Consider the following 22934-nt stretch of genomic DNA (forward strand, 5'->3'; position numbering starts at 1 on the left):
GTTGATGAAATAAGGACTTTGTTCATGTTTAATGCCGTTTATAATGATGACAAACCCCTACAGGTATTGTTTAGTCGAGTAAATAATTTTCATGATTATGTTCCATGACTCTCATGTTCCGCCTGTACAGGTTGTGCATCTTGATTCTGGCCGACCCGTCGTCCGACGTGCTCAAACACGGCACTAGATATCATCTGCCAAGACTAGTACCCGTCAAGGTGACAAATTCATATAGGGGCCGTGATGGTCTAGAGCGTGACGGTCGCGATCAGCTCGCGGACCCAGCGGTACAGGTTCGGAAGGGCCAGGAATGACTTGAGCAATCTCGCAGACGAGATTCGATCCAGCTAACCTGAAAAAAAAAAAGAAAAAAAAAAAAAAAAACTCGGAGCAACAGCAAAAATGAAAGCTAGAAGACATGGACAGCACAACCGGCAAAAATATCTCCACCAAAAAAGGGGGCGAGATACGACACAGGGCCGGAGCAGAGACTGCAATTGGCTCGGCTGAGGTGGCAGATGGTCCCATTGTCTTAAAACAAGACGCTTGATAGGTGTGTACCATGAGGAAATCACGCTGGTATATTGGGTATCTCTTGGGTATCTAAATCCTCTCTCTCCAAGGCATACATACACACACACACACACACACACACACACACACACACACACACAAACATCAAGAACTCATGCCTGGCCCGCCTATACCTGCAGTCTGCCGAGTCCCTCCCCTAGCATGGCCTCGTCGAACGAAGGTGGTGGCTCAGACTCGCATGGCGGGCGGATCCACGACTCAGACCGTCCCTCCAGCGACGCACGACGCGGCCCATCTCCCAAGGGCGGCAAGACCGTCACCTCCTCGCTGAAGAGAACCTCGACGTCGTCGCCGGCAATCTCCACATGTAGCCGGTACTCGAAGCGATAATAGAGCCTGATGTTGAAGGTCTCAAACGTCGGGGTCAGCGCCGGCAGCAGAAAGCCCGCCTCGGCCGCGACGTCCAGCGCAGGCGACCCGTCGGTGCACGGGATGTAGACGGGGGCGGGAGGCGGGCCGGGCGGCGGCCAGATGCGGCACTCGGTCTCGCGGCTGCACGTCTGCGTCCTGGGCGTCGGGCGCCAGCCGCCGCGGCACTGCACGACGGCGAGGCCGTGCACGCGCAGCCGCAGCGCCAGCAGCCGGATCCTGGGCGGGCTGCCGCGCACGGCGGCGCTCGACCTCGCGTCGTCGGGCACCAGCCGCACCGAGACCGGCACCAGCCGCGCCGGGTTGCCGGGCTGCACGACCGTCGGCGTCGTCAGCTCCCACTCGCCGTGGAGCGCGGGGACTCTGCTGGACCCCACGGCGGAATGCGCCTTTTGCAGCAGCAGCAGCGAGAGCCGGCGGCCGCGCGCCGCGTCCGTGCCCGGCAGCAGGCGGTACGACCGCACGCACGTCGGCTGCCTGCGCGTGACGGCGCCGAAGTCGGCGATCGGCGGCGGCGGTGGTAGCGGCTCGTGGTTCCGCCTGCGCACCTCGACGGGCAGCGTGGCGGACAGGGTCCTGCCGCCGTCGCTGCCCTCGCCGCCGCCGTGGGTGCGGTACTGCAGCACGGCCTTGAGGTAGTACTCGATGTGGCCGGACGAGCGGAGCGGGAAGGCGCCGCAGGAGAAGGACTGCGGGAGCGGGTGCGGGTGCGTGGCGGCGGCGGCCACGAACGAGTGGTGGTTGCCGCCGAGGCCGAGGTCGGGCCGTTCCAGCTCCACGTGGCTGGGGAGGTCGACGGCAAAGGCCCACGACTGCGCGACGCGGCCCGCGCCCGCGGCGACGTGCAGCGGGCCCTCGAACAGCACCTGCGTGTGCTCGAGGTCCCGGATCAGCCCGACCTGGCCGGCGTGGGTCTTGACGTGGCTCCCTGACCACTCGAGGATCCTGACCAGGGACCGGCCGTGCAGCGATAGCCGGATCGAGCAGTGCGGGGCGACGATGGGGGTCTGCCGGCTTACCGTGCCGATTATGGTGTCGCCGGGGCTGAAGAAGTGCTTGTCGCCGCCGTCGATCTGGATGTTGAGATTAGGGCCGGTGGTGCAGAGTATGGGATCCGGATCTAGCAGTGGTGAAAACATGGTTGGCGGGATGTTGCTGAGGATAGAGCTAGGAGAATGAGAAATAAAAGAAACCCACAAAACAAGAGATACAGATGGGGGATTTGGAAGAAAGGTCGTCGCTTTAAGCGAGCCATGACAGTTCGCCAAGTCTTTTTTTTTTTTTGGGGGTATCCACGCAAGTAAGCTTGAAGAGAAAGCAGTGCCTTCGCCCAGATGGCCTATTTCCCCATTGGCCATTGGGGAGGCGCGGCGGCCTGACCAAGAAATATTTCCACTTTCTTTCTGCTTGGCCTCGACGCCAAGCTATTTGGCGCCGGGGATTGCGGCGCAGGGATGACATGGATGTGAATATCGCGAGATGACTTTGGGACCCTTTGATCTTGGCAGCACTTGCTGACGACGTTGCTACCTTGATAGCTTTAAAACAAAAACGTCTGTTTTGTAGTCAGAACATGATTTTAGAGCGCCAAAGTCTTTTGAAACTTGAAGCGCTTCTTATATATATCAACGCCGTCATTAGTGTTTAGTCGTCATTCTTTTAAGTTTCGGAATATCCCCACCTGCACATCATCATATACTTGCAGATCGTACAAGCAACACCCAAAAAAACATCCCTAGATTGCCGGTTTGTAACCGGGGCCTCTGTAGTTCCCAAACCACTAGCCGTCTCTGCTGTGGGTGTGTCCAACGACGTCAAGACCTCCAGCTTTGCTTTCCGCCCATAGGTCATATATATTTACAGAACCTTGAGCGAAACACAACTGAGGCCAACCGAGATACAAACAACGCAAATGACAAAGAGTTGGCCGGCGTGGTGCGGTGCATCATCCAGAATCCAGACTCCAATAATGAGATTGAGACTGGGGTCGAGTTGAACATGGAGGAGCGGCTTGCCTGCGCGGATCTAGATCTCCATCCAGGTGGCCGTCGCGTCCCCTCACCGCTCATTATGCTCTACCTTTATAATCATCAGCATCCCGCTGCACTGCTTGCATCCCCTACGTGGCTCGATCCTCCGCGGGTCTTGTCGCCTTCAAGGCCCGGGCAGGCGCTGGTCCGACTGGCTGTTTTGCTGCAGCCGGTTGTTTGTAAATGTCGTTTCTTGGCATATTTCCCGGTCTCCAATCGCAGCCCATTCATCCACGTAGCAGGCGGCCCTCAAACGCGGAACCTCAAAAGGCGCTGAGGCTACTTGGATGGGCTGGTCTTGATTTCTTATCCCCTGCTCTTCCCATGGGATCCCTTCGATCTTGACCCAGTCATCGAAAGAGAGGGGCTTGACAAGTTCTAACCAGGTTTCTCCATCAGAGCGACTTGAGCTACGGTCGGGCCGCTGTCAACGAGGAGGAAGAGGACCGCGGGATCCATGCCCATGAGGGCTGTAGATATTGTTAAACGAGCCCGGCTTCGTCCAGATGCCCGGCGAAGCAGGCAGGCTCACGGTCTCGGCGCGGGTGTCATGCACGCAGGGAGGAGGCGGCAAAGACGCGCTGAGAGGGCGCGGGAGGCCCATCCCCCTCTCAACGCAGCCAGACGCCACTGTCGAACCGCTCCGTTTCCGACCTGTCCCGTCCCGAGTCTTGATGTCCTGCATGGCGTAGCTCTCGACGTCGTCGTTGTCGTCCTTGAGCCCCACCATCGTCGTCGTGACTGTCGCGTTCTTGGACGGCGTTTCTTCGTCCGAGATCCTGCCGTAGGGCGCGTCGTCGTCGGCACCAGCGACGGTGGTCTCCAGCAGGCTGCCGCTGAGGGTGCGCAACCGCCTGGGCGCCGAGCTGCGCGGGGCGTGGCGGTCGTTTTTCTTTTTCTGCTGCTGCTGCTTCTGGGAGGGGGTCGAGCCAGACGTCCCGCTCCCCAGGCTGCGGCCGGCCCAGCTCCAGGCCTGCGGGATCGTGCGGACGATGAACCTGCGCATCCCGGGCAGGCAGGCGCACACGATCCCCACCGACGACTCGACCATGCTCCAGGTGGCGCCGTTGGACAGCATCAGGCCGGGGTTGTCGCTCGTGGACGTCGTGTCCTGCGTCGGTGATCAGCTGCTGGGTTGGCCTGGGTGTGTGGTTGGGTGGGTGACCTGATGGGGAAAGGGGTTCTTTGGAAGCAGAAAAAAAAGAAAGAAAAAAAAAAAAGAAAAAAAAGAAAAAGGAGTCTGGTGGAAAAGAGGCTATAACTCACAAGGACTCTGGCCCGGACTATGCTGACGGCCGTGGTGCTGTGGCAAAATTGACAAGTCAGTCGGTTTCTGGGGGCTTCTGTTTATTCGTTGTGGTGGCGTGGGAGTTTGTGGGTAGCCCAGGTAAAATAGGGGAAAAAAAAAGTCGCTTACATGATACCGAGAGAAAACATGGCGGCCACACCTAGCTTGGTTGGCAAGGATCTATGCAGCCTTGCTATCTGGGAGAGAGGCAGGGCCAGGATCCAAAAGTCCAGCAGCATGCTTGTGATTGCCTGCGCCCTGCATTGCAGTGATTGCACAGGTTAAACAAGGTTCAGCCAAAAGAGTTACAAGAGAGAGAAAAAAAAAAAAAAAAAAAAAAAAAAAGCACTCACCACAAGAGCTTTCCAGTCTCCATACAACTGCCAGGACCGGCTTCCACCCACTGAGTCCAAGAGTAGCTGATGGGCGAGCACTGGCCGACGGAGAGGCCGACGATGACGAGGGCGATGACGAGGTTGACCCACAGCGTGCCCAGCAGCAGAGGCCTCATGGAGCAGAGGCCGAAAAAGTACGAGACGGAGCCGACGAGCCCAAAGACGCGCAGGTAAAAGAACAAAAAGGACGCCTTGAGGAAGGCCATGCCGGACATGTAGACGGGCTGGGCGACGTAGATCCAGTAGCCCGTGTCGATCAGCTGCTGCTTGGACAGGGTCCACAGGTCGCGGCCCAGCGCGGCCCGCCGCAGCGGCACCTCGATCACGACGCCCACGACCACGGTGCAGCACCAGGCCAGGAACAGGCACAGGTCGTCCCAGCCGGCGTCGGGCATGGTCGGCAGCCAGGGCCCCGCGCCCGGGCGGCGCGGGAGCTCGACCTTGGACAGCAGCCTGAGCACGGCAAACGGTATGCAGAGCGCCATCATGGCCCAGTTGACCCGGCGGTTCTCGGCCGTGAGGTCGCGGCTGGCTTGGTTGCATGCGTTTTTGCTGATGCGGAGTGACTCTTTTTGTCGGGGGAGATTTTGTTTATCAGCGGTAGTTTTTTTTTCTCTCTTCTTCTTCATGTTTGAGTCCCCCAGTATCTGCAACCATTATAAAAATCACGACCAAAAAACTCACCCATCTGGTCATCGAGTCCGCATGCGCCCCTGATGCAGGCGGTAAGGCTGATGGCCACGGCTTTGTCATTGCAGATGCACGTCGTGTTGCCCGCAGCACAAGTGGAAAGCTCGACGGCATCGACCAAGCAAGGGGACTATAACGCGACAAAGTGCGAGGACAGTGTCAGTTACAACGCCAGCCACAGAAAGCAAGAAACGCCTAGCAGAGAAGGAAAAAAAAAAAAAAAAAACTTACTGCACATTTCGGCAGCTCGCTCGAAACATGCTTCAGGTCCCCTTCAATCGCGGCCGAGTGAGCCAAGGAAACAATCGAAAGCAGCAACGGCGCGACTTGGAACCCGAGTCGCATGGTGGACTTGAAGCAACGGCTGCTGGGTGGATGGGTATCACACGTGGCTGGTCCAGATAGAGAAGAAAAGAAAAACACCGTAAAACAGCAGAAGGTATGGGTTTTGTGCCAATCTCCAAGTAGACAGCCCTAGCTCCCATAGACGCATCAGCGTTGAAGGCGGCGTGTCTGGATGATGCCCCCTAGTGCGGCCGCTATCTCGAGTCCATGCGGGCAGGGCCAGGGGTCTGATTATTTCAGGGACACTAAAGATGGAAGAGCCCTGGGGGCGATGGTGTGATGTCAAGGTGACACTGAGCCGCTTGGTCTGCTCCAGCCTCGGGACCGAATCGAGTATCCTGGATGGCACTGACTGCTAGGTGGGCAGGTCGGTGGCGCCAGGGTTCGTTGGTGATTGAACAAGTGTGACTTGAGAGGATACGGCGTTGGGCCTCATGAATTGATTTGAAAAGCCTTGGCATCGCACAAGTGCTTTCCTTCAAGTTGGATTGCATGCTGATGTCAGGGTTAGGTCTGGGAAAAGGTCAGGGAAAAGGTCTGTGAAGGTGAGAAGGGACGCTAGAGGATAGGTAAACTAGATTAGACAAGACAGGCACTTGGTACTAGACAAGCTAGTCCAGCCCAGTCTAATCTATACTGATAGTGGGTCATAAACTAGCAAATCAACGCTTGCGATCATCCTGAATTGACACGCCCTTGAATGTCAATCATGGTACTTGGCTCATCCAGATCGTCCGACTGCCACGGAAATGCCACAGAAGGGGTTATCGTCTGCGAGAAAGTGACATCCAAGACGTGCAAACAAAGAACCGAGAATGCTCAACTCAAGTTCAATGGTGATCAATATTTCGAGCGTGACGAGGTCCACGATGACCCTGTCTGCCGACAGCGTGAACGGTGCAAGGCCAGCCGTCAGATTTGCGTATATCGCAGAGGAGCATTTATGCCTGCGCCTGTCCGTCGTGGATTTATGCAGCAATTCTCATCGAGGATGCGTTGCAGACTTGGGGGTTCGAGCACGTATGTGATGCCGTTGAGCGCCTGGTCATTCCGGCGGTTTTTGGGGGAGGGTTTGTTTTCGGGATGTCATGCTGGTGTGTTGCGGGCCGACTGTCGTTTCAATCGAACGACGTGACGTTTGGTTGAAAGAAAAAAAGAAGACGAGGATTGGTTCCCTGCCGGTTTAACGCATGTCAGATGCTTCAACTGATTAATTACAGGCAACGTGCAACAAGAAAAAGAGTTTTGGTTCCAGAAATTGCAGCGCTCTGTCCACAGCTACTCAGTGACTCATTAATATGTATATATATATAAAAAACTTGCCAAATAATAAATGAATCCCAGGCTATACTCATTGCCATACAAGCCTTCCCCGCCTGGCATTCCTCACAAAGCAAAAAAGCACAAGACCCCCCAGCAGACACAAAGACAACATTCCCCCCCAACCTCCCACTCAAACAACCATCCACGCCAGGGCCGCAACAGCCACGGCAACACGGCCAGAGCCACCAAGAGCAAAGCCACCCGCGTCAAGCACCCGCGTCGGCGCGACAGTCGAGCCGCCCCCGCCGCCCGCTCCAGCACCAGACGACAAGCCACCGACGCCAAGGCCAGCCACGCCAGCAGCCGCAGGCCGAGCGCCGACGAGCGGCATGCCGGCAGCGTACACCGCGTGCTTGCCGTCGTCGCTGGCCGGGGCTCCTCCAGCCCACATCGTTGCCGGCTGCGGGGCGGCATCGCCGGTCGTGCGCGGGCAACGTGTCGCTCCTGCGCTGTGCGTGACGGTCGTGCCGCTGGCGTAATGGACGTGGTTTGGCGGGTGGGCAGCCGCGCTGGACGGCGTCGTCTCGGGACCGCAAGTCGGGGATGATGGTGCGGCTGGGGTGTTTGCTTGGGTGGCATCATCTCCTGGACTCTCAACGCGGGTCGCTGCCGGCAGTGAGGTCGTGTCTGAGGCCGAGGTCGGGGATGAACCCTGGACGTTTCGGCTGGTTGTCTGCGCGTCTTGGGTGGTGCGGTCCAGAGTCTCGATGCCTCCTGTGCCGGTGCCAGGATGCAATGTTGCCGTGGGCCCGCTCTCGGATTCACCGTCTGTGGAGGTGGCAGATTTTGCCGTTTCGTCGCTGCTCATAATCGTGGTGCTGACACAAGTGGCAGTGGTGCAGGTGGTGCTGACGGTAGTGCTGATGGTGGCGCTGGGAGTGTCGGAGTCGCTGACGGTCTCGGAAGGAAGCCAACTGTCTGTGACACTCGCCGTAGAAGTGCGGAAACCAGTGCCGGTGCCGGTGCCGGTGCCGGTGCTGGTGATAATGCCGGGATCACTGAGGGCTTCAGAAGTAACCTGGCCGTCCACGACACTCGAAGCCGGCATGCCAGAACCAATGCTAGTTGTCTCGGAAGCGGTGCTCGTGGCTATGAGACTCTGTGAGGCAGGGGATTCTTCAGATGTGGCGACCCCAGTTGTCTGCGAAACCAGCAGAGTGGTAACAAGGCCGCGTGTTGCATCAACAGAACTCCCGAGTGCTGTCTGGGATACATCTTCAGTGGTCTGCTCTGAAGACGTCAAAGTAACAGTACCAGACAGAGATGTCTGGGTGATGGTTGTTGTGCCGTCAGATGTAATGACCAAGTCTGAGGTGCCAGTTACGGTAGGAGTGCTTGTTGCCGCTGAGCCGTCTCTTGTGTCCGTCTCGGTTTGCGCAGACGTCTGGGTTGCGGTAATGGTCGAGTCCTCCGAGCCAGCCGTGTCGACCGTGGTAGAAGCTACCGACAGAGTTTCCCGCGTGAGCGTCTCAGGAGTGACGGTCGCCTCTTGACCCGCAGCGGTAGACGTCTGGGTGTCGCTGATCATAGTACCTGGGTTTCCGGTTACTTCAGGCGCACCAGCCGTCTCACTTGCAGAAGAACCCGGCTCGACACTGCTGGAAGAAAAAGAGGTGCTGGCCGGTGCCGCAGTCGGCTCTGCGCTGGAAGGGATCGGCGAAGCAGGCAGCTCTTCACCGCTGCCCAGCGCGTTGCCGGTCTGCGAGTTGCGGTAAAAGTTGCCAGGGTCGTCGCCAAGACACTCGCCAACCGTGACGAACTCGAACCCCCGGTCGGCGGCCACGAGGATAAAGTCCTCGAGGAGACCGTCGGCGGTGGCCTCCTCGCTGTCGTGGAACCGCACAATGTACGACGCGACCGCGAGGTCGGCGCCCGCCAGCGTCTCTCTGAAGAAAGCAACCAGGTCCGCGGGGTCGGCGAACTCGTCATTGTCAAACGAGTCGACGTTGTAGTCTACGATGTGGTAGCGGAGCGGCCTTATGTCGACGAGGCAGTCGCCGACGTCGCACTCGGTGAACGGCGCGCGAAAGTAGGTCGGGACCACCCCGAGCGCCTCGACAAACGTCGCCTCCATCTCGAGCAGGTCCGCGCGCACCTCGTCCTCCGTGAAGCTGCGCAGGTCGCCGTGGCTGTACGAGTGGCTGCCCAGGAGGTGGCCCTGGCCGTACATGGACCTGGCGAGGCCCTGGTGCCGGGGCTGCGACAGACCTTCGCCTTGAAAGTCGCCCGTCATGAAGAAGGCCGCCTTGATGCTGTACCGGCGCAGCGTGTTGACGATCGACGCCGTATACGGCGAAGGGCCGTCTTCAAAGGTGAAGGCGATCCGGCCCGGCTTTGTGCAGGGGAAGTCGTCGCGGCCGAGCTGCTCCCCCCACGGGACGGGGCCGAATGTTGGCCGTGGCATCTCCTGCGTCTCTAGTTGCCGCGCACCTAGATTGCCCGATGAGGGGCTGCCCCAGGCCAGGGGCGCCAGGGCGGCAAGGACCAGGAGTACTCGAGGCGTGTTTGGCATCTTGACGGTATGATAGCAGCAGGATTGAGTGGATTGACCGAGTTGATGCAGCCTGACCGGGTTTAATGCAGCCTGAACATGCGTGCAAACAATCGTCAAGAGGACCAGCTTGAGTGGAAGATGGGAAAGAAGCCCACGAGGAGATAGAAGTGAGCCCAAGCCTTTTGTAAATCAGGCAAACGACTCCCTTTCGTGGCTGTATAAATCATGAGCAGAAAAAAAAGCCATTCTTCTACTTCTGTGACACAAATTCACAATATTCAGCTTACTCCTCTGCGTGAAATGAAGACAGACCAAGTCGGAAATTGTAGTTGACCTGTCAACTTTTGGTAAACTGCGGCTTGTTTTCAGCTGGCCTGGACACGGAACATCAGGGGGGGGGCAAGAGCAAACACGTATATAAACAAGGTGACAATCATGTCCACTGGCGACGGCACGGCGATGCCACGTCGTCATGGAGAGGCTGGTAAGACCCGATACTATATCAGCTGTGACAGGTGCCCAGCTCGGAAAACTATTACACTGCACCAACCAAGCTGCACCCGCAGAGATTGGGAGTAGACACCGTGGCTCGCAAAACCAAAAGCCAGCATCTCTCCCGGCAGCCAGCTACCGAACAAAAAACCCCCACCAGAGGGAAGGGGAGGAAACATCTTGTGACGTGTCAGAATTCCGCAGCGGGAAACCCATCATCACCGTCTCGGAAATAATCTCCCAAGCAGCCTTCAGTGCTTGCTGCACCGTCCGCGCTGGACGGTGCGGTTGCTGACGATGGTCTGGACGTCGCAGCTCGAGACGTGCCCGGCGACGACGCGGGCGCAGGGCACGCGCATCGTCGTCTGGTATGTGACTGCCTCGCCGCACACGGCGCAGGTGAAGACTGTGCGGCTGTACTGGCACATTTTTGTTTGTTTGTGTGTGCTTGGCGCTGGTGGTGGTAGAGGAGGAGGGAGTGCTGTTTTCTTTTCTTCTTTTGTCTGAAAATACTCAGTGGGCTGATTAGAAGTGGCTGGTGTCGTGCTTGACAGAGATGGAGATTTGGTGTGCGTGGTTCGTCAAGCATCTACGACGGAACATGCTCGATCATGACTTTGCCCTCTCTATTTATGTTCATTTGGTCAATGTGAGTCGCCATTCATCAGCGGTCAAGGCATTGTCGGGCCCCCACCCATACGATGCGACAAAGACATTGTTGCCTGTACGTGTGGCCATGTCAGGTCGCATGCTTCTTTGTTGTCGGTAGATGACCATGACCGCTCTGTTCGACAATGGCTTTTCTTCCGCCGGAAACCCTTTGGACCAGACCACTGGTCACCACTACAGGCTGCCTCTGCTCGACAATTGAGACGGGATGAAGCAAGACAAGCGGCCGTTGGGACCTGTTAGGAATGGGACGTACATTAAAACAAAAGGGCGATTCTACGTACTGTATACCAGATTTGTCCCCAGTTTCCAATCTTCTTTCTACTCTAGTCGTCTCCTCACACATAACCTCCCAATATAAATCATACAGAAAAAGGATTTCCAAGCATATTTGCCAGAAACCAGAAAAAACCAGAAAAACCAGAGAAAGCAAAGAATCGTGGTATAACCCCCCCAAGTAACGCCATAAAAAAGAAAAAAAGACAAAAAATCACTGCAGCTGTCCCCAACCAGTCGTCGAAAAGCCACGTATGCTGTCGTTAAAAGTCTGCCAGTTAAAGTCTTCGTCGTCCATGTTCATGTCAAAGTCTTCGAGAGACGAGAGGCCGCCAAACTGATCGCCGCCCGCGGTGCCCAGGTTGATGACGCTTGCCAGATTGTTAAAATCGCCACCGGGCACCGCCGCCGCCGCCGCAGCCCCCGTCTCCGTCCACATCCACGGGGGCGCGTCGCCCTTGCGCATGGCCGCGTCGAGCAGTGGCGTCTCGGACGCCGTCGGCTGCGGCTGCGGCTGCGGCGGCTGGCTGAAGCCCGGCCCTCCTGCCCTGTTGTTGGCGTACCCGAATGCGAGTCCGGCGTTCTGCGCCTGCACGCTTTCGACGGGGAAAGCGAGCGGCCAGATGTCCTGAGACGCAAACGTGTCTTGGGACATGACTTGGTTCATGAGCTGCAGGAAGTCGGGGTCCATCTGCTGCGCTGCTGGTGCCGTTGCCCTGGCGCCATCCTGCTGCCGCTGCTGCTGCTGCTGCTGCTGCTGTCCAACAGCTACAGGCTGCACGGCCAAGTCGTTGACCGCAGCATTCTTCAGTGAAGTGGATGATGCACCCATGCTGCAGGAAGAGTTATGCAAGTGCGGGTTTTGCCGCTCCTGGTCACGCCTGAACGAGGCTTGCACTTCAGGCTCCAGAGCCGGCGCCTGCACGAGCTCCCGCCACCTGTCCAGAGCCACCTTGATCTTGATCCTGCCTGACAGGGTGCCAAAGTTGGACGTGGGGAGGGTCTTGGGATACCACTCGCGATCCAGCTCGCCCGCGGCGGCAGGATCGGCCCTGAGCCGGGCGATTTCCGCCACGCGGTGTCTCTTGGCCCTGTTGTAGAGCCGTTTGAACGGCAGCCAGACGGCGGCGTTGTCCGATATGCGGTCGATCTCCGCGGCGGCCGTGGCGCCGCTGAACATGGTCCCGAGCGCCGACCAGCCCCTCTCGGATATGGGACTCCACGGCCCCGTGGAGATGGCGAGGAGCAGAAAGGTGACTGCCTGCCACTGCATAAAGACGTGCGCAACCCACCGCCACCGCCGGACCCGCGGGTCGTGCAGAACAAGGTGGCTGTACTCAAAGACCTCGATCGCAGACAACACCAGGCGATCCTTTCGCTCCTGGCTCAGGTCTTCAGAGGCGTCGTGCGGCCCGATCAGCGAAGTCTGGTACACCAGGATTGTCATCTTGCTGAGGATGACCCGGACGATCATGGCGGCGAGGATGCTAATGTCCATCTTGGGAGCCGGCCCGTTCCTTGGCAGTATGCGCTCAGCAATGCCGCTGATCTCCATCAGCAGCTTCTCTCGCTCCTCCAGCGTGTTCACGGCTCGCGGGCACATGGAGGCGGCCGCCGACGACAAAAGCAGGATCCTCCGCGCATAGGGCTGCACCTCGTATGACATGAGCACGAACGCCATCTCGGTTTCGCCCTCGCGTGGCGGGGGTAGCTCTTTGCTGTCCGGGCCGAAGTCGTCGTCGTTGATGTTCAGAGGCCTCCGCGTGTCGTAACCCAGGTCGTGGATGGCGACGTCTGTGCCCTGGTCCTCGGCCGCGCGGAGGTCGAGGAGGGCGAGGTACCAGAAGAGCCTCCTCCTCATCTCGCCTTCGAACGGCGTCAGGTTTGGAAAGTTGCTCGGATCGCGGTGCAGCCCAATCGACTGGCTGATGCGTACAGCCACTCCCGTCATGGTCCAGGCCAGACGAGTATCCTGCCGTCGCCTGACGAGCATGACGAACAGCACAAGAGCCTGCAGTGTCATGAGGTCGGTCGAGGTGAGAAAGTCGGCCTTTGCCAGAGCCATCTCGAGAGCGTAGCGATACTTTTGTAGCATGTGCGCCTGGGTGGCTCCAAAGTGCATCTCGACATCGGTCTCGTCCATGGACGTCAGTGCTCCAAAGTAAATGCCAAACATCAAAGCTTCGAAGGAGGGATCGATGTTTCCCAGATCATCCTTGGCCTTGAGCAACATGGCCTTGGTAGAAGGCACATGAAGGATTTTGGTAACGGGGTTAACATTGTCGCAGTAGACGTCCCAGATGAACATGATTTGAGAAGGTGGTAGATGAAACTTTCGGAGGTCAAGATCTGAGCAGCGGTAGCCAAACAGAAATGACCCGTTGGAATACGTGTCTGGCAGTGGAACAGCCGGAGGGCTGTCATCGTTGTCCGAGACGTCAGTCTCTGAATCTAGCATTTCCTCGGTTTCGGCCCGTAGTTCATTAATCTAGGGTCCGTTAGTCAAGCCTGAACATGCGCAATCTATAGAGGTTGGGAGAGAGGGAGAGAGGGACTCTAGGAGAAAAAAAAAAAAAAAAAAAAAAAAAAAAAAACTCGCATACCTCGTCGTTTATCCTGGACCAGAAGCCGCTGCTCACGTAGCGAGACTTGCCCTTGTCGTGTAACACAAGCCTGCCAAATTTCTTGGCAACATCCGTCGTCGACGGCGGGCTGTCTTGGATCGAGTCGACGGTTTGTGAAGATTTGTGGGGGCTTCCGTTTGCATGACTAGAGTTCAAGTTGCTGTGGCTAGCGTTGCTCGCCGTGCTCGCCGCCCTCACGCCCGTGGTCGACGACGAGCTCCCACGCCCCGTGCTCCTAGGCTCGACGCTGCCGGGCGATTCCTGCATGGCGTCTGGCGACGGCCCCCCGGTGCTTCCATGTCTCGCCGTCTCGAGCTCGATCTGGCCGCTCAGGTCCTCGACGATGCCCTCCAGCTTGCGCAACCTCTTCATCAGCTCGGCCTCGCGCTCGCTCGCGGCGCCGTGCCTGCCGGGTTCGCCGCTCGCGGTCGGGCCGTTTGGGTCCTTGGGCCTCGGTCTACGAGGGGCCCGTCCGGGAGCGGGGAAGACGCAGCTCACGCGCGCGCGGCGGCAGTTTGTGCAGGGCTGCAGGTGGTCGCACTTGACCTTGCGCTTGCGGCAGATGATGCAGCTCCGCGGGTTCAGGGATCCGTCCGGCAGGACGTCGGGTCCGTACACCGTCGCGCCGGCCGGGGTCGTCGTCCTCGCCGCCGCCGCGCCGTGTGCGCCGACCGTTCTGAGGCTGTCGCTGCGGGCGGGGGCGTCGGCGGCGGGAGGGTGCGGGAACGAGGGGCTCATTTGAGCGTTGGACGCCATCATGGTCGCGCCGCCGAGGCTTGAGGTCGAATCGGTCATCTCCGGATCCTCGCAATCAGGGAGTCGGCGCGGGTTTGCAGCAGGAAGCTCAGCTCAATTGAACGGGCGGTTTACGTTCGCGAGGTTCGAACCATGTGGGTAGTTGAGAGGCAACGTCATCGAAGGATCTGCGGGTCGAGGATGCGTTATCACGCTAGAAAAGCCATAGTTAGACCAGACGCACGCCTAGTTGTCTCTGTGACTCTTTTGTTTTACTGTTGGCGGTTGTCGCGCAGTCTTTCTATTTTCAAGCAAACAACAACAACAGCCAATCGAGTGTGTTCTGTCCAAACAATCCTCTAGCAAGACAAGCCCACAGGAGAAAAAAACCCACTCGGGATACAGCACAGCTCGGAGCGTTGCCTAGTAGGGCACCATTAATAATCATGGGGCCAAGAGATTTAATCAGATTGCGCTATCGGATCGGTATGATAATGAGGCCGGCGCAGTAAGAAAACTGGAGTCTCCACATTAACTCCGTCAAGCTCCGAGTATATGCTGAGCCCAGACCGGACCCCGCTTCTATCACCGAACCGAGCATGCATCACAATAGGAGAAGCAACCACACACATTGCGGCGGTTGAGGCTGGGCTTGCATGCGGAACGGCGCCGCATTTTATATTAGCCATACATAACCGTCTTGATTTACCATGGACCCTGAATTGACGCGCGATTCATTTGTTCAATAAGAATTTAATTTTTTTTTTTTTTTTTTAAAGTGGTTGACGATTACAATGACGAGCCGGATAAGAAAAAAAAAAGGATTTCTTATTGAACCAATTGAGCATCCCCGGCATAATATTTTACCATTGGTCAATGGCAACCCGACTAGTATTTTTTTGGCTGGCATGAAGTGAGCCCCGCCTCGACATTTCCACCCAAGAACGAATCATCTGGTTCTGTTCATCACCGGGAGCTTTATCTGTTGCGAAGAAGAGAGAGAGAAAAAACGAGTTGCAAACACAACAAATTTGTCTTTTCGCTCACTTCAGGACCCCCTTCACTAAACGCCATGCCATCTCCAATTCGTCCCCCTGACGCAGGGTTGGAACAAGGTTCGACTTGGCAAGGAGTGCAAGTTTGCCCAAGACTTTTAGAGTTGCTCGGTGGGAAACCAAAATCCCACTCTGCACGCCTAGGGCCAAGGGTCAAATAGCAAATAAGCAATCACTGTCATCCACCCCCCTAGACTTTGCAACCATCCGAATCAATCAAAGTAAATTATATCATCTCTACTTTCTTGGTCTCTACTCATAGCACACTAGACTAGGCGAGAACCCTCCGTCTTGGCAACGGTCCTGATTCTTGCAAGTCTCTTTTTCATCCTGTTTTTTTTTTTTTTTCTTTTCGTTTTCTTGTTTGGACCCTAGACTAAACCGGGAAAAAAAAGCAATTCCACCCACAAACTATTTTAGTTCCACAGAAACTACCCGGCCATGTGCTCCCCCCATTTGTGGTCCAGGAGACCCCTGATCAGACGGAGCTCTTCCCTAAACGCAGCTGCCGCGCTCTCCATGGGACTACCCTCCTCTCCAAACACGTGCTTGCTCCCCGCGCTTCCCGAAAGCAGGTCGTCGAGCGAGGCCGCCTCCCAGTACGTCTCGGCGACCCGGTGATGTTCTGCCACCGCCACATCTGCCTCGAGGGCGGTCGCGGCGCCGCCCGCGTGCTTCAGGTCGCGGCCCGCACCGACGCGGTGCTTCGCGGGCACGCCCAGGATGGCGCCGAGGGTGTCGAGCTTGTGCGTGATGATCTGCATCAGGATCAGGATCTCGAGGTGGCCGTCGCCGTCGATGGCGATGTCGTCGATCTTGAGCCGGTACAGGTTGGTGGTGGCCTGGCCGCTGAGGAGCCGGCTGTAGACTCCCGACATGAGCTGGCGGAAGGCCTCGAAGATCTTGGCGTAGCACGACAGTATAAGGAGGTTCGTGGGCCCGTCCATCACCGCCGCCATCACCCCCGACAGCGACCCGTGCCGCCCATCCCAGGGGGACAGGTACGGCGCCAGCAGGCTCAAGAGCCTCTGGATGCAGGTTAGTATCCCGCTTAGGCATACCTTCGATGCGTGCTGCTGCCGCCGAGGGCCTCCCGGCGTTGACGTGCTTGAGCTCGCTGATGAAGTTTCGAGGCTGAACTGGGATTGACACAAATACATAAGCCCCATCAGGTGGCTGGTGAGAGAAGCGGCGTTGCAGACGTCACCGTCTCCGAACCTCGTCTGGACGTTCTGGTGGTCTGGAAACGATGGAGACGGCGAGTATGGGCTCGGGGCTGAAGCGAGAAACTGTTCCGGAAGTGAATGTAAGCCTTGTTGCTGAGGCTCGGAAGTCGGGTGATATACTTCTTGTTGTGGCCACACCGTCTTGAGCGGGTTCTGATACGACTGCGCGTCTTGCAGAGAAGAAGGGCTCGGGCTGGGCAGTGACCAGCCCACCTGTTGGTCATCGGCGTTCTCGTCCGGCGGTAGCACGCCGGCGAGATCAAAACTCCTCCACTCCGAAGAGAGGGAGCTCATGACATCCCCATCCTGGGTTGTCATCATGGAGTTGAAACCTGGGGAATACTGCGGCGTGTTGACTTGTTAGTAAACAGTTCCTTTCAGGCGGGGGAGAGAAAAAAAAAAAAAAAAAAAAGTTGGCAGGTCGGTTTTATCAATCTCTTCCCCAACTCACCACGCAATTACCGTCTGGTGTATGGTCCATCAAAGTGACCTGGCTGTAGGATGGCGACCATCCTGTATTTGACAGCGGCGGCAACGGCAGCGGCTGCTGCTCGACCGGCAAAGGGGACATGAGTAGCGGTAGCGGTTGCTGCTCAACCAAAGAAGGAGAGCTGATGGGCGTTGCATTGGCCTCTCGCAAGCGCGAGGGTCTTCCGGGGCGACAGGAGAGCGTCCTCATGCAGTACACTCCCTTTCGGCTGCATCTATGACAAGTCTTGGTCGTTCCATCCTTGGGCCATTCGCACCGGAGCTTCTGGTTTCGACATCGTTCACACGCCAGCCTCGTGGGGGGTCTTGTGGGCGTCTCTTGGGCCGGCATGTTTCAACATGTAGGGCAGATTGTTCAGCTGAGTAATAAGAAGGAGAAGGAGAAGGAGAAGGGGAAGAAAAGAGAAAAAAATTACAAAGTGGAAATACTGTAAAAGAACACAAGGTACTTGGGTACGAGATTTTATCTGATGACTTATTTCTTTCCCCCCTTTTTTTCATTATCTTTCTCGGCTCTCGACTCTCTTCCACGCGGATTGACTAGTCCAGAGCCCCATAGGGCCACGAGGACATGCCAGATGGAAGCAACCACGCTGCAAGATATGCATTTTGGCACGTGTCGAGCAGCAGCTCTCGGCGAGCCTTGCTTGTCTAGCTTGGTCTGGATATCTACAGTATGTACAAAGGGGGGAAAACCCCCAAGCGCCAACACACGTCCCCTGGTCACTGCATTGCATGCCCCGGAAAAGTTTTGGCGAGTCGTGTCTCTTTTTTTTTTTTTTTTTCCATTCACTACAGGGGAGGGATTAGAGACAAAGCAGATATTTGTACCGCCAGGGGTCCGTCGCATAGTCTCTGCTTGGTTATGGGCTCTTAAGCTTGAACCTTATCCGTACGACCGACTAAGGGGATGCTTAAAAGAGGGCACAGCGGCACGCAAGCACCAAAGTATATGCCGTACCAGCAAGCACCAACGAGAAACATCAGCCCACAAACTGTCCGGATAATATGTAACAAATACCAGGAAGCTGGATGAGGTGAAGCAACGCGTTATTATGCCGCCCAAATTAAATTACTTCCTTGTCGCAAACACATTCTGCAAACTATATCTTGTGCTGGGGGCGGGAGGTAATGTTCGACCACGTTCTGCTTGTCTCCCGGCTCAAATATCGGTGCGAGCTGGCCGCAGCAGGAAAACCCTTTTTGTAGAAGCAGACCCAACCAGCAAAGATATTCTGTTTCTCCATCTGTACTTAGGCTTACCGGTTAGCCCCCCAAAAAAAAAACACAAGGGTCCATCCAGAGGAGAACAAAACCGCACTAGTCTACATGTAGTTATTACAGCAGCTGGAACCAAAACGTTTTGTTATGATGACATGCGCGCCTCCCTTTGGATGGGATGATCCAACATCCCCCGCCTTTGAAGACGGTCTAGATTGTACCCCATGCCCAATCCAGTTTTCACCAAAATAGCCGCCTCGCTTGCAAGGCCATTCCAAACTTTGTTTCGCTTTCAACAAAAAAAAAAAAAAAAGCCCGGAGGTTGAGCTCCTTTCGGGACTAGACAGGCATAGTCCAAGTCTTCGTTAGCGGTATACTCGTAGTATTTCCCTGTCCATTCTCTGGCTGGTCAGATCAAAACAAAGCAAGCTACATGACCTTGCATTGCATTGCATTGCAGCATGTAGGAACATGCGCCTGGGAGTTCGCCTAGCCTGTTCTCGATTCACCACGTATACCTACTGTGTGTATCGCCAAGGTTCGCTGCCCCAAAAAAGGTATCTTTGCCCGGCGGCTTTCGGGGCCGGAGTGTGATACCTCTCCGAGGCGAACGGCCACGGCACTAATGATATAAGTATTTTCCTTTCCTGGCAGCACTGAGATTCTTACCTGCCCACCTAGGTAGGTATTTTACTGCCACGAGTCAAAAGATTCAACCATGCATGCAACATGTCGTGCTTCTCAGCGTTCGGATCCGGTGTTCGGACAATACAATATTGCGCCTGGGAACAGCGTGGCGACGGAGCACGGCGTACAAAAAGATGGCGCCATGGTGAACGAAAAGGCAAAGGCAGAGGGAATCGTTAAATACCAATCTAAAAAAGTCCACAACTCGCCAAAAAAAAAAAAAAAAGAAAAAAAGAAAAGAAAAGAAAATCAGCTCAGGGGACCAGAAGAGAAAGAGACTGTACAAAAAACCACCATATTGGCTTTCGGCCGACGTTTCAGATGACTGCCACGAGAGTGGACTCGACAGTCGTGGAGATGATACTTTGTCCCGTTCCTGGCTTGGGCTTTTTGACTCGTATTTCAAGACTATATCGTGGTGGTTGCCTTGCTCGCGTGGTTTTCCCAAGCAAAGTGGCAGAAATTTAGTCACCTGAGTAAGTTGTAGAAGCCCATGCACTGATGGATTGTCAAGGCACGAGCTTAAAAAAAAAACAAAAAGAATCCTCGAGCTCCTATTCGTTGCCCTACTTGGAGAGGGAGCGAGATGATAAAAAAAATCCTACTCACAACCTCGCAGACAAGCAATCAACTTTTTAGCCTCGGAACTGCCAGTTGCAACTCTAGATCCCAGACGGCAAGGGAAAAAGCAACGGCGGCGCGCAAGAAAAATAACGGCATCGACCTGCTCTACAACATCTTCGATCCGGCTACAGCAAATTCCGATCGCGAGGTTCAGTTTAAGGTTCAAGGAGATTATCAATGGGCTCGTCTAGCGCTTGGCCCGGCGCCCTGTCATGGCCCCTGCTAGGGCCGGGTGGCGCTTGAAAGCGGAAGTATGTGGGGAGATATGGTATACCATTTGCTTGATGAGAAGCTGCACTGCTTTGACTTGTTGCTTTTCAGCTTTTGCCAAAAAAAAAGAAATGAATATAAAAAAAAGCCCATTAGTCTACCCCAAGACATTCCCGTCTGCCGACTGCCGTGGAGGCGCCAGGCTTCGACGCCGCGGGTCTGGGGGCCCGGGGAAAGCTTGGAAACCACCAAAGCTGTATCTGGTATCTGCTCTGCCAAGCTCCCCTCGAGACCATCCCGCACTACCGTTTGCCGGAAAGCAGTTTTTCTTTTTTTTTCGTTTTGACTGCCGGTATGAGTGCTTGCAGCTTGCAGGAGACCATTTTTGAGACTAGTTCGGAAAAAAGGTAATACACATCCAGCAAAAAGAAAAAAAAAAAACAAACGGTTGTGTCTTGCGATCTGCCTCTTCTGCCGCGCCAGGAACAAGGGGACAGAGAAAATAAAGCTTTGTTTTGTCAAAGAGAAAAAAAGGAACCGTTGCCTCTCCAGAATATTGGCCGCGAGGCGGTCACTTTTTTTTTCCTTTCTTTTCTTTTTTTGCCTTGTCCGCTGTTGTCAGTGTGACTTTTCTCCTTTGGTACTCCCGTTCAATAGGGGGGGTTTTCGGGTTGTTTGTTTGCTTTCCCACTCCTTTGGTCTCGTTTTTATCCTTGATTCTTTCCTGCAAGACGGGGAAAACAAGGTTTGCAGTTCCTGCATCCCCTTTCTTTTGACAAAGCCTCTCCCGACATTTTTCTCTCCGACGTCGAAGCCGATCCTTGCCGGCGGCCATCCGCCACGCCCTCATTGGGCTTCGCGATGCCTTCCTCGCTCGCGGTCTGCGTATGTTACCTAGATCTTCTTTCGATCAGAAATTCTTTCTTTTTTTTCGGTCTTGCTTTCTCGCCATGACCGGTCCTGGACGACAACTGGCATTTTGCTTACACACTTTGCCCTTGGAGGGATTTTCTTTTTTTTTTTTCTTTTTTAGGTGACAGAGTGGTGCCTTTGGTCGGTCGCCGTGTCGGCCTTCAGCCTGCGCGTCTTTGTGCGCCTGCGCATGAGGACCGAGCGGCTTGTTCTGTCGGACTTCTGGCTATTCATGGGCCTCGTGAGCTCGACGGCGGTCGTAACATGCGACACGATGACTTTTGCGTGGGGGTATCTGGAGCCCATAGAGCCGGGCAGCAGTTATCCAGAAACCATTCTCAAGGTGAGTCTTTTCGTGCCAGTACTTGTAGTTTTCTCCGGTCATTTCTTTGTGTGTGTATGCGTATAAGAAACAGGGTTTGGCCAAAATCTGACAGGGAATCCGGGCGCGCAACTGCAGCTTCAGTATGCGACGAGCTACCTCTTCGACACGGGTCTCTACTTCACCAAGTTTTCCATCTTGTCCTTCTACTGGGTCCTCGTCGACCGCACGAGCCTGGGGATGCGCCGCGCCTTGTACGCGCTCGCGTTCATCGCCGGAGGTTTCTGGATCGCGACCGTCTTTGCCGACACGTTCTGGTGCGGGCGGAATCCGTCCGTCAACTGGATCTACGATGGCGTGGACGAATGTACCGTGTTCCTGTCTGTTGATGCCATAACGCTAAACTGGTCTTTCCAGTTCGTCACCGAGGTCCTCAGTGTGTCTCCCTTTTTTTTCTGTATTTCATCGTCCCGTTCTTTCGGTGTCTGTTTTTTCTTTTTTCTGACTTTCTTTCTCTCTCGCTCTCTCTCTCTCTCTCTCTTGTCGAATCCAGTCTTCCTCTTCCCCTTTCCAATCATATGGAAAGTTCAAATCAACCATCGTGCCCGTGTCGCCGTATACGCACTCTTGGGCCTTGGTGCCGTAACCATCATGACAACCGTCGGACGGATGGTCGCCTACAGCCAGATCCTGAAGAGCGATTCCAACGACTACAGGTCACTTTGTGAGTTCAAACCCTTCTCCCCCCCGCCAGCTACTGCGCTCTTATAACCCTCGAACCGCTCGTCACCTTTTCGAGCGCCGACTTTGCTGCTAACAACGAGGCTCCTGCGTGACTTCTGTTTCAATAGATATATGGGCGACAGGCGAATACACCACGTCCATCGTGGTCGTGTCCCTAGCCGGCTGCCGGCCGATCCTGGGCAAGATCCCCAGCATCCTGGCGGCGTTCAAGCGCACGATCCTGCACAAGACGGGCTCGAGCGGCACGGACCGCACGCGGACGTGCAGCCGCTCGGGCGGGGGCGGGGGCGGCGGCACGGCGGGGGCGGCGGCGGGGTCGGACCAACAGAACCACGCAAACATGGCCGAGAACGCACCGCCGGTGATGACGGGGTCGAGGATGAGCGGCGCGGGGTGGCGCCTGAGCGCACACAACCAGCAGGGCGCGGGCGGGGTCAGCGTCGGCGGCGGGAGTACGCGGCTCAGCGGCGTGCCGAGGCACTGGATCGACGTGCTCGACACGGCGACGCTGTTTGGGGACGACGACGAGCCCGGAGCCGCCGGCCGAGGGAGCAGCAGGAAGAGCAGCAGGAATCAGATGCCCAAGGACGAGGAGTGGGCCGACTCGGCGCAAGATGGAGGGTCGGATGGTAACCCCGGGCCGTCCGAGTCGGAGCCGACGCCCGGCCAGGACGACGTGGCGGAGGTTGATGGCCAGGCCCATGTCGAGCCCAGGCCAACGACGGGAGTCGCTCAGGCTTCTCGCAAGACTGCGCCGGGTGATGACAAAGAAAATACCCCATGACAAAAGAGTGACGCAGGCTGCTTGTCCTGCGATTGCTTGGCGAATGGTATTTAGCGTCATACACTCGTATTTAAACGGCGGGGGCCAGTGTACAATTATGCAGAACACGAGGTGACTCTATAAATATTAGCGGTGAAATACCTTGCCCTTGTCTCTATTGAACCCATATTTCCCAATTCCTGTATGGTACTCTTTTTCCCAATAAGATCAATGACAAATACATAGTGTCCCAGTCATAGCTACTCGTCTCCTAGTGACTCGCGGTGAAAAGCCCTAAGAATTGGATGTCGTGCAAGTGAAAGAAAAGTGAAAGAAGAGTGAAAAAAAAAAAAAAAA

The 22934-nt window shown here is 56.0% G+C and overlaps 7 protein-coding genes across 7 annotated transcripts; 2 read left to right on the top strand and 5 right to left on the bottom strand.

Moving 5' to 3' along the window:
- Positions 1–701: 701 nt before the first annotated feature.
- Positions 702–2102, bottom strand: PpBr36_01394 (uncharacterized protein; the record flags this gene model as incomplete). The annotated part of the gene is made up of 1 exon (XM_029888580.1): positions 702–2102. One exon carries the CDS (start codon positions 2100–2102, stop codon positions 702–704), a length of 1401 nt encoding a protein of 466 aa, XP_029750885.1.
- A 1318-nt stretch (positions 2103–3420) lies between these two features.
- PpBr36_01395 (uncharacterized protein) lies at positions 3421–5711 on the bottom strand (the record flags this gene model as incomplete). The annotated part of the gene is made up of 6 exons (XM_029888581.1): positions 3421–4104; positions 4260–4296; positions 4411–4539; positions 4635–5244; positions 5361–5496; positions 5598–5711. The coding sequence occupies 6 exons, from the start codon at positions 5709–5711 to the stop codon at positions 3421–3423; spliced, it is 1710 nt and encodes a 569-aa protein (XP_029750884.1).
- A 1453-nt stretch (positions 5712–7164) lies between these two features.
- On the bottom strand, positions 7165–9546 carry PpBr36_01396 (uncharacterized protein; the record flags this gene model as incomplete). Its single annotated transcript, XM_029888582.1, has 1 exon — positions 7165–9546. The coding sequence occupies one exon, from the start codon at positions 9544–9546 to the stop codon at positions 7165–7167; it is 2382 nt and encodes a 793-aa protein (XP_029750887.1).
- A 454-nt stretch (positions 9547–10000) lies between these two features.
- PpBr36_01397 (uncharacterized protein) lies at positions 10001–10891 on the top strand (the record flags this gene model as incomplete). Its single annotated transcript, XM_029888583.1, has 4 exons — positions 10001–10012; positions 10269–10388; positions 10550–10669; positions 10790–10891. The coding sequence occupies 4 exons, from the start codon at positions 10001–10003 to the stop codon at positions 10889–10891; spliced, it is 354 nt and encodes a 117-aa protein (XP_029750886.1).
- Positions 10272–14384, bottom strand: PpBr36_01398 (uncharacterized protein; the record flags this gene model as incomplete). The annotated part of the gene is made up of 3 exons (XM_029888584.1): positions 10272–10434; positions 11184–13453; positions 13569–14384. The coding sequence occupies 3 exons, from the start codon at positions 14382–14384 to the stop codon at positions 10272–10274; spliced, it is 3249 nt and encodes a 1082-aa protein (XP_029750893.1).
- A 1426-nt stretch (positions 14385–15810) lies between these two features.
- On the bottom strand, positions 15811–17425 carry PpBr36_01399 (uncharacterized protein; the record flags this gene model as incomplete). The annotated part of the gene is made up of 2 exons (XM_029888585.1): positions 15811–16961; positions 17068–17425. The coding sequence occupies 2 exons, from the start codon at positions 17423–17425 to the stop codon at positions 15811–15813; spliced, it is 1509 nt and encodes a 502-aa protein (XP_029750892.1).
- A 3272-nt stretch (positions 17426–20697) lies between these two features.
- Positions 20698–22598, top strand: PpBr36_01400 (uncharacterized protein; the record flags this gene model as incomplete). The annotated part of the gene is made up of 5 exons (XM_029888586.1): positions 20698–20721; positions 20870–21091; positions 21209–21506; positions 21624–21794; positions 21922–22598. 5 exons carry the CDS (start codon positions 20698–20700, stop codon positions 22596–22598), a joined length of 1392 nt encoding a protein of 463 aa, XP_029751902.1.
- Between the last annotated feature and the right edge of the window lie 336 nt (positions 22599–22934).

The sequence above is a fragment of the Pyricularia pennisetigena genome, chromosome 2, assembly GCF_004337985.1.
Source record: "Pyricularia pennisetigena strain Br36 chromosome 2, whole genome shotgun sequence".
NCBI lineage: Eukaryota > Fungi > Ascomycota > Sordariomycetes > Magnaporthales > Pyriculariaceae > Pyricularia > Pyricularia pennisetigena.